At 39.3% G+C, this 10,685-nt stretch overlaps 1 protein-coding gene across 1 annotated transcript; it reads right to left on the minus strand.

Annotated features, from left to right (window-relative positions):
- Positions 1–5,878: 5,878 nt before the first annotated feature.
- LOC147608126 (uncharacterized) lies at positions 5,879–9,602 on the minus strand. Its single transcript, XM_086790163.1, has 3 exons — positions 9,405–9,602; positions 6,325–6,599; positions 5,879–6,239 (listed from the first exon to the last, which is right to left on the minus strand). Exons 1-3 carry the CDS (start codon positions 9,600–9,602, stop codon positions 5,879–5,881), a joined length of 834 nt encoding a protein of 277 aa, XP_086646289.1.
- Positions 9,603–10,685: the final 1,083 nt, after the last annotated feature.

The following is a 10,685-nucleotide window of genomic DNA, read 5'->3' on the forward strand; positions in this document are numbered from 1 at the left end:
GTGCCCAAGGTCCTATTTATAGTGTTTTACCCATGGGCCCATTTACATGTATGCTATAGGTTCATGACACATAAATCAAGAGCATGAAAATCAAAGAACACAAGATTGGGTGCAATCTCCCCCCGACGTGTGTGGCTCCACTCCCACATGCGGTATTTAAATCATATTAATAAATTATGTCCTTGGAGCCATAAATAGCATAGCTTTTTCGAAATTGGGCCTTTACAAAATTGAACCTTAGTCCAATAATTTTAAAGCATCTCAACAAAAATAAACCTTGCCCAACATATGTACAATGGGCCAAACCATACAAAATCAAACACTTAGCATACATGTGCCTGGCTAAATACAGACTTCTCTTCGGCAGTCTCCCAGGAAGGGGACGGGCACAGATGGGAGATGATCAGCAGCATGACGGCTTGGCACATATGGAGAGCCTGATGCAGGGAGGCCATAGACCGCCAGGTGACTCCACCGGCGGAGGTCATACAGGCCCTCTGGGTGGACATCATTCACACCTTGAGAGGACACTGGGGGAAACAGGGCGACTCGGATCGCATGAGAGGTCGCCGCAAGGCGTTCCTCCGCACTTGGCAGCCTGGCCCTTTCCTCATCGCGAGGGGCGAGGATGTCACTTGGCACTACAGGCCTCCAGTTTGGCTCTTCTCACCTCCCGCATGTACTACTAGGTAGCCCCCCCCAGAGAGCAGCCAGCCAACCACAGGGGTGGAGCTCCGGTGTTCACTGTGTTTATTATCCCTCCTTGTGAGGTGAGCTTTGTAGCCTTATGGCGTTTTCTCATTAACTAATAGAAGGATCGTTTTTCCAAAAAAAAAAAATCTCCTCCAATGTCCACCTTGGTTGTCTCGAACTCATGATCTATACTCAACATAGTCCACAATGTTAGATCACAATTACTTTGAAAACATTCACAAAATTAATTCTAACAAATGGAAATCATTCATTACCATGCTTCACACATGAACCATGCATCACACATAATTAATTGGATTCACTCCCATGATAAAATATTCTGAAAAACCTCACTCCCATTATAGTCCTCCCGTTTGATAAGACAACCGTCCTCGATTATAACTATCAGCACACACGAGTGATCAAACACATTAATTGTTCCCACATTGGATTCACTCACAATGTTTTCATACGCGTCACATGTATTTAAAAAGTATACCACACATCTCACACGTCCCATAGCTGGTTGGACTCACTCACAACCAACTGGGGTCACCCTCATTAATTCAAAAGATTTGATTAGATTCAAAAGATTTGATTGGATTCACTTACAATTAAACTCACACATTTCTTACATGTGTCACACATGTCACAGTTGGTTGGATTCACTCACAATTAAACTCACACATTTCTTACATGTGTCACACATGTCACAGTTGGTTGGATTCACTCACAACCAAATTAATCACACTTGGGTCACCCAAGATATTCTTTTTACTTATTGGGATCACCCAATAATCAATTAATTACCGTAACATTTCCTCTTATTCGGGTTGTAAAAAGTGACCTCAGTTGTGTATTAAATTAGCAAGTGAAGAGAGTCAGAATATAATACCCATCTCACAGATAGAATCCCTCTCAACACAAGATTGTGATAAGTTATCCGTATCAAAGATAAATATCACTTAGATTATCCCCGTCAACCGACATCAAAAGAGTATCTTTCACATACACCAATACAAGTATCTTTGCAGGCTTTTTGCCATATTCTCCACTTCCTGTGTAAGTATTTTTAATTTGTTGAAAAGTCTTCAAATTTGCTCCAAGAGTAAAAATCAAATTTCTTGATTTTTCTTCAACTCTCCATGACTCAAATTCAAATCTTGAATTTGCCGTGCTCTGATACCATTGTTACAAAACCATGGTACATGGAGATTAGATTATTCCACAAATTAAATAATAATAGAAATAAACCATAACATCAAAGCATAAATCAAGAGCATGAAAATCAAAGAACACAAGATTGAGTGCAATCTCCCCCCCCCCCCCCCCCGATGTGTGTGGCTCCACTCCCACACATGGTATTTAAATAATATTAATAAATCTTGGCCTTGGAGCCATAAACAACATAGCTTTTCCAAAATTGGGCCTTTACAAAATTGAACCTTAGTCCAATGCTTTTAAAGCATATCATAAAAAATAAACTTTGCCCAACATAAGTAAAATGGGCCAAACCACCATACAAAATCACGCTCTTAGCACACATGTGCTTGGCTAAATAATCTCGACCAATGTCCACCTTGGTTGTCTTGAACTCATGATTTATACTCAACATACTCCACAATGTTAGACACGATTACTTTGAAAACATTCACAAATAATTCTAACAAATGGAAATCATTCACTACCATGCTTCACACATGAACCATGCATCACACATAATTAATTGGATTCACTCCCATGATAAAATATTCTGAAAAACCTCACACTCGTGATAGTCCTCCTGTTTGATAAGACAACCGTCCTCGGTTGTAACTATCAGCACACACACGAGTGATAAAACACATAAATTGTTTCCACATTGGATTCACTCAAAATGTTTTCATATACATCACACGTATTCAAAAAGTATACCACACATCTCACACTTGTTACAGCTGCTTGTACTCACTCACAACCAACTAGGATCACCCTCATTAATTCAAAAGAGTTGATTGGATTCACTCACAATCAAACTCACACATTTCTTACATGTGTCACACATGTCACACTTGGTTGGATTCACTCACAACCAAATGGGGGATTTTTTTTGCGAACTTTTTTTGCCGAGCTTTTTGGAGCAATGAACAAGGAGTCCGAGCTTTGTAAAGGACCATGAACTTACTATGAGCTTTGTAAAAAAGGACCAAGAACTTACTTACATATAAATAACAAGCTTTGAAAGATCAACAATATAAATTTCAGTCTTTTGATCCACATCATACTTATTGATATAATTACATATATTCATATATGTAACTAAATTTATGCACCTCATACATATACACATACAAAATATACATATACATATATACATGCAAGAGCTACCTATATACTAACATATATGCATACATACATACATACATACTTTCTTACTTACTTAAATATAAAAAAACAATCCTTTAAAGATAAAAAATGTATATATTGATCTGTAAAGTTCCAAACAATGAAAATCTCGATTACAAAGTCTTTTGATCCACATCATACTTATTGATATAATTATATATATACATATATCTACCTAAATTCATACACCTCATACATATACATATACATACATACATACAAGAGCCACCTACGCAGCACTAACATATATACATACATTACATACATACATACTTTCTTACTTACTTAAATATATAACACAATCTTTTAAAGATAAAAAATGTATGTATCAATCTTTAAACTTCCAAACCATGACAATCTTGAATACAAAGTCTTTTGATCCACAAATTATAGCATTCTTCTCGTGTCATCCCGACCTAATGAGAAATCTCCCAGACATGCTTTGGCTACCTCCATGTCATTCTCTATCCCCATATATTGCCTTTTTAACTCTTGGCATGCACGTCCCAAGCTTCCACATCCCGCAAAAACATCCAAGACACTATCTCCTTCACTTGAGAAGGTCTCCACTAGTCACCTACAATGAAATACAATCATAAACGTGCATCTAAGTATTTTGAAAAAGTAGCTATGAAAATGAACAGAATGAAAATTGTCTCACCTAAAGAACATAGGAGATCTTTCTACACTACCTTGAATGTAGCACTCCAAGACCATCGTGCGTTGGAATGGATGCTTCTTATTCTTCTCAAAAATGAAATTTTGTTGAGCGTTGAATAACTTCTTTGAAACATTTTGCCCAGCCTCACGATCAATAATAGTGACATGGCAATTTACTCGATAGAACATACTAAGCGCCAATGTATCCACCTACCATAACAAGAAAACAATATGTTTGGATATCCATACCACATAACACGTATACACAAAGGGAAATATTTCAGAGATTATGACTTACCCGTTCTCCATTGTCATACAAATAACTTGATTCCACATGAACAAACATTGTTCGATGCATGACCCCAATCCAACTTTCTTTCCCATGGAATATATTTTAGGAAGTTGATCCATTAGACTCAAACACACAAATCAACCCTCATCAGCCACAAACAAACCAACAAAACTGAGTGTGGCACGTATCAATGATGAAGAAACTTGATTCCATGACGGACACCCATCTGTATCTCCATGAGGGACACCCATCTGTATCTACATCAACTTGATTCCATGAGGGACATCCATCTGTATCTACATCAACAAACTGTAAACCTGTAGGAAAGTCAGCCCATACGAGACGAGCCACTGTATCTGAGGGAGCACCTCTATGAGATAGAGCCTTGGGAATCTTCATCAAGAATTCTTCCACACTACATAAAAGATTTATGATGTTTGGTTTTGGTAAGTACAACTTGGAAAACTAATTATATGGTGAAATTATTCTTTTTACCTATCTGAGTCCCTCGAAAGAGTGTGGATGTCTACCGGCAATATGTGTGAAAAACATCTCACCTGCAAGTAAACAAGACAAAAAATGAGATGCATTTCGAAAGCACACACTTCTCAAAATAAATTTGAAATGGAAAGTACTCTTACTAGTCATGTCCATGATGTCACGTTGTCCTGACACCTCCCCCTCTTGAGGAGGGTCTCTCTCTTGATCTTCATTTATGGGGTCTCCCTCTTGAACATCATGCATAATGTCAAGACGTCTCTTTGTTCACCTCTCATGTTGCACTTGAGATGATGTAGATGTATGCTCTTGGTGTGATTGTGGCACTCGTGACAGTGGTGTGGATGGTTTTGGGGCCACGCGCGAGGATCCAAGTACTGGAGACTGGGTCAATATTGTTGGCTACGGGGAAGGTATTCTAGAGTCTTCTTGAGTTGGGGGCTCTCTTTCAAGCTCAGATTGGCAATTCTTAAATTCTTCAAGAAATAGATCAAGATAATTAGTAAAAAGGTAAAAATCCCCATACCTTTTTGTATATGTATATGTATATAGATGTATATGTATCTATGTATATGTATATGTACATGTATGTGTATGTCTATATGCATATGTATATGTATATGCATGTGTATGTGTATATGCATGTGTATATGTATGTAGGTATGTATCTATGTATATGTATAGGTATGTACATGTATGTAGGTATGTATCTATGTATATGTATGTGTATGTATATGTATGTAGGTATATGTATCTATTTATATGTATATGTATGTAGGTATGTATATATCAAAACTTAACAATGTTTCTTTAAAATCTAACATGCCAAATCTTAAATGTAACATGAACTTTGTATATATGTAGGAGTTTAGTATATAATTTAGTGTATGTATGTAGGTATGTATTTATGTATGCATATGTATATATACATATGCATATACATATGTATTTGTATATGTATATATCTGTATGTATATGTATATGCATATGGATAGTTTACATATGTATAGGTAGGAAGGTTTACATAAACATATACATTTACATTTACATGCATATAATTCAGTAGAAAGTAAAAAAGTACCTTTTTCTAGGAGCTCCTCACTTGGAGGCACATGATTTAGAGGATAGTCCAACCACCAAGGACATCTCTTAAATTCCCAATCAGAAACCCCTCTCTCAACCCATTCCTTCGGGTACATTGTTTCTGAGGAATTTGGATCTACCCATTCTTTGATTGCTTCTGTCTCTTCGTCTATTAGACCTTGGCCAATGAGTAGATGCACCCACCTACATATCCAAAATAAAACAGACACCACTAAAATATTTTTTTTAAATGCGTATATGTATTTTCTACAAAAATGTAATGGCATTAGAAGATATATACCTATAGACAACCCTCTTTGCGGCATTCTCCACCTCAGGTTGCTTTTGGCCTTCCTTCACTTTTCCAATCTTTGCCCACACCTCATGGAAGGCCCATGGTATGTGTTTCGATCGCTCCTCTTGCACCCATTGCATAAATGGTGGGATGTAGATAACATCATCATATACCAATAAACCCTCCAAAATAGAGTCCGCCTCCCCTATTAGCTCTTCCCAATACAACTCTTTCTTCATATGCAGCAACGTCTTTTTGTTATCCCCAAACATCTCTGAAATTACCTTGTCCTTTGCCCTCCCGGTCATAAGCATTTGAAGCAATTCCGTCTTCCTATTTCAGCATCATACCAAAACCATAAGAGATTAGATGTTAAGGTTAGTTTATGTTAAGGGAGGTTTATTGACATGTGACATACCTTTGAGTTGAAATCCGAGATATGGCGACTGTGTAGAGCTTTTCTTTGGTCAGAGCAACCAATCCCTTCTTGGACCAATCATAGTTATATATGAGTTGAAATAATGCATCACCATTGGATGGGTTTGCAATTATGAGCATCTTGTACGCTCTATCTCGAAATGTTTGCTCTACACCACGTCTGGCTTTCTCACATTTTGTCTCATATTCTTGCAACCCCATGGCATGTCTATCAATGCATGATATAGCTTGCTTCACCGCATTTTCAAATGGTGTCTACGTATAACGAAAAGGACTCATTATCACTCACACGATTAAAAAATATTGATAATCCATTTATTAATAAAAGATGAAAAATGCAAACACTACCTTCCACACAAGCTGTGCCAAGATTGTAGCTGGAGCATTGTACCATTGCTCTCCACTTCGTCGCTCCAAACTAAGATCCATTAAAGCCCACCTCCTTACGTCTTCACCAAGGTAGTCCAATATGGATGATTTGTCCGCCATTCGAAATCATTGAAACATGAAGATCTCATGTGACAATGTGGGTTTAACACTAGTGCGCACCAATCTGTGTTGTAAAGAGTCACAATGAGCTAAGAACTTAACTATGACTTCACAATGTCCGTAATTAAGTAGAGAGAGATCACTTACTCATTTTGAGATCGCAAAGCCAATAGCAATTCTCCTTCTTGCTTCTTGTCCACAACCAAAAATTGACATTTGACCCGGACATGGTGTGAGGGGCTATGAGACCAAGCTAGAGAAAGCAAAATAAAGATATTACAATATATTACTTTTAATGTTGCATAAAATCACTCTATGACATTCAAAAGAACATACCTTTGTGCACTCGAGACATCCATGCCTTCACACGATGATTGCCATCCAAAACAAGAAACTTCTTACCACTGAGATCCTCCCACACTCAGTTCCTCTGATTTCATCCTCAAATCTATCATGTTGTACCACCCAGTTTGGTCCCCATTCTTGCAAGTCTATTTGTGTGACTACGAAATACATAGAGCTTCCTGGACGTGTAAGTGAAACTAAAAAAGGAGGAGATGCTTCGGCATAACCATGGCAGTCAAAAGAATCACGAAACACCTCAAGTTGGGTAGAAACTGTACGGATGGATTCCTTTGGAATAAGCCTGCATAAAGGGACCAATGGGGTAGAGGAATTGTGTTGCACAAAAAACTTAGTGAATACATCACCAAGCAATCCCAATTCAATAGATTTTCCAAGAAGCCTTCTATGGGTCTCTCCTTGACCAGTACTAGATTCAGGAATCTCTGTGTGAGTTGGAGGAGGTGAGCTCATTTCGTTCTCCAACACAAGTGCTTCTTCCTCATGACCAAGAGAATTATGCGCTTTTGTTTCCTCTCTAACAGGAGATACATGTGAGGACACAAGTGTCTGTGATTGAGCTTCCTCGCTAAGAGTCAAACAAACACGCCCAGATCTAAGTGAGTATCCCCTGTTGTCTGTAAGACACACACACCAAGTCCAAGTAAGCATATGTAAAACAGTAAAACACAATCTCAGTAGAATCTTGGCTATTCACATCATATACCTTTCTTAATCTTTGCCTGTTGTTTTCCTGCTTTTCTTGGAGCCATCTTCCTTTCTTTTGCCTTGAATATGAGTAGCAAAAAGTTTGAGCTGAATGACAGATAGAGATGATCAACCTCACACATAAACCCTACTTCATGTCTATAGGAAAACATCACCCTAACAGACAAACATCTCCTTATAGCCGAGAGCCTCCATTTAGACACCGTGGACTAGCTGCTATTGCCTCCCACTCACTCCCACAGTGGAGAATCCATGGAACATATTGAAGAGCTAGAGTTGCAAAATGGGCTCTGCTGGTTAGAGTGCACATTTGAGGAGAAACCAATAAACCTAAGCTTCCTAGCTTAATACAAGAGCCATTGAAGGAGCTAATATATATTGGTTGTTCATGGCAGTGATGCAAACCCATTGCAGTGTTTCGTCCGAGAGGACCATGATATAAGCGTAGAAGGGCGTGCAGGTGCAAGAACCATCATGCAAGCCTCACTAGTGAAATGCACCCGAACTCGCCTGCCCATTTCTTTGTCATCATCATTACGATGATCCATAGCCAAATGTGAGCTCAAATTCATTGTGCCATATGTTCACGCAATGATAAATGCGTACAAGAAATGCATCGTTCAAATGGGACTTACACGACTCTCTGTTGTGTGAGCTTGTGTATTAAAGTTTCCTATTCCTATTGGGAGAAGTAAAGGTAAGGCTAATGTATCTAATATTTGAATGGGAGTAAAGGTGCTAAGCCTAAGGTATCTAACATTTCAATGGAAATAAAGGTAAGCCTAAGGTATCTAACATTTGAATGGGAGTTAAAAAATTCTATGTTGTGTACAGATTCACATGACCTCTATGCTATGTATATATTATATGGCTAAAGGTTGTGTGTTTATTAAACAACGTCTAATGTGCCCATTTATATAGGGAAAGTAGAACTAAAGTACTTAATGTTTATAGGGAAAGGTAAACATAAGGTACATTTAGGTTCCTTAAGGTAAGGATCGCATGAGAAAGGTACCTAACATTCAGGTACCTTAGGTAAGAATTGTATGAGAAAGGTGCCACCCCCTCCCCTCTCCTATGTACATCTTGATGCGTCCACCCCAGGCAATGTGTGCCCTCTCTTTCTAGAGCGCCAACTCCTAAGCACGTACCTTTAAGCACAATATTGGGCTCCAATAGCCCCTACACCTGCATTCGAGAGAGGAACCTTCCAAATGCAAGAGATAAGGAGTGACATCAACCACTGTTTTGAATCTAGCCCCACCCTATGTTACCTTCCTATGTGCGAGAGAGAAGCATCCGGAAAGATGTGCTACTCAAAGCCTAAAGAAGCCCTCCAAATGTGAGAGACATGTTGGGCCCTCATGCACACACATGAAAGAGAGAGAGAGAGAGATGCATGCCCAGCCATCTCAGCCCCATACCCTGCGCGCCGACTGTGCCAGCTATATGCCTCCTCTCCCTTCTCTGTGTGAGACGCTACGCTCAACAACACTAAACCCTGTGGCCCTTTCGCTCCACGTCCTCGACCTTTCGCTCCAAATGATCTGCCTCCTCGAGCGCCACCACGCCTCCTCGAACGCCACCACACCTCCATCCGCCTATGCTCTGGCATTTCCACTCCCCCAGCAGAGCCGGGGGATGGTCTGTGCTGGGAGCATAGGCGGATGGAGGTGTCTTCTCCAACGCTGCCTCCATCTCCGCCTCAACCTCCTCAACGCCATGTCCACCTCCAAGATCGTCTTCGCCTCCACCTCCTGCACCACCTCCACCTCCTTAAATGCCACCGGCTCCACCTCCTCCATCGGCTACATTCACTCCAAGTGATCCGCCTCAAGAGCTCATCCACACCTCGAATGGGTTAGCTCCAGCATGTCCACTCCCCCGGTAGATCCGGGGGATGGTCTGCGCTAGACCATCCCCCGGCTCTGCCGCCGAGGGAGTGGACATGCTGGAGGATAGGCAATGGAGGCGTGGTGGCTAGCGCTGCCTCCGTCTCCTCAAACTTCACCTCCTCAACACCGTCTCTGCCTACGCCTTCACCTCCAATGAAAGCTACAACGTCCACCTCTAACGAAGCCGCCGCCGGTGCACAAAAAAGAAGAGCAGAGAGAAAAATCGAGAAATGAAAAAAAAACTCACCTCTTTTCTTGCATTCGTCTGCTTGCTTGCTGAGTTGAGAGTATCCTTCATGTACCCTAAATACCTCTTTTCCTTCATGTACCTTTTTAACTATGCACCATATATGTGTGTGTGGCCTAAAATATACTTAGCCTAAAAATAGATACATATATACACACACATATATATGTCTAAAAATGTATTAAGCTATATGTATTTTATTGCACACACGTACATTTTATAGTTTAGGCTATGTAAATATGTATATATGTATTGATGTTAATAAATGTGTGTGGTGTGTGTGTGTAGCCTAATAGATATATAATCTAATATATCTGTATATCCTAAAATAAGTAAAAGACTAGTCTCTTTGTAAATACACACACACACTAAAATACATATATCCCTGTCGGGGGATTCTTAGCCTAAAATATATACAATATAATAATATAAATATAAACATGTGTGTGTGTGTATTTACAAAGAGACAAGCCTTTTATAAAAATAATACTTAGAACCAATAAATGTATATATTTGTGTATTTTTATATATATTTATAGATACATATATATTTGTATATTTTTATTAAAAAATTTTATCGTGGTCATTCTCAATCGTGATTGCTCCACCTTGTTTTATCATTTCAACCGCCTACATTCT

This window comes from Cibotium barometz, chromosome 54, assembly GCF_041138505.1.
Source record: "Cibotium barometz isolate CiBa-2024 chromosome 54, ASM4113850v1, whole genome shotgun sequence".
Lineage (NCBI taxonomy): Eukaryota > Viridiplantae > Streptophyta > Polypodiopsida > Cyatheales > Cibotiaceae > Cibotium > Cibotium barometz.

Bases quoted from the DNA above. Each gene is read 5' to 3' on its own strand.
- LOC147608126 (XM_086790163.1), bottom strand. From the start codon at position 9,602: ATGGAGGCAGCGTTGGAGAAGACACCTCCATCCGCCTATGCTCCCAGC. The intron at 6,600-9,404 runs GTTTAGTGTTGT...CGTTATACGTAG, and splicing joins TGGAGCGAAAGGGCCACAGG to ACACCATTTGAAAATGCGGT. The intron at 6,240-6,324 runs GTATGTCACATG...ATGCTGAAATAG, and splicing joins TCTCGGATTTCAACTCAAAG to GAAGACGGAATTGCTTCAAA.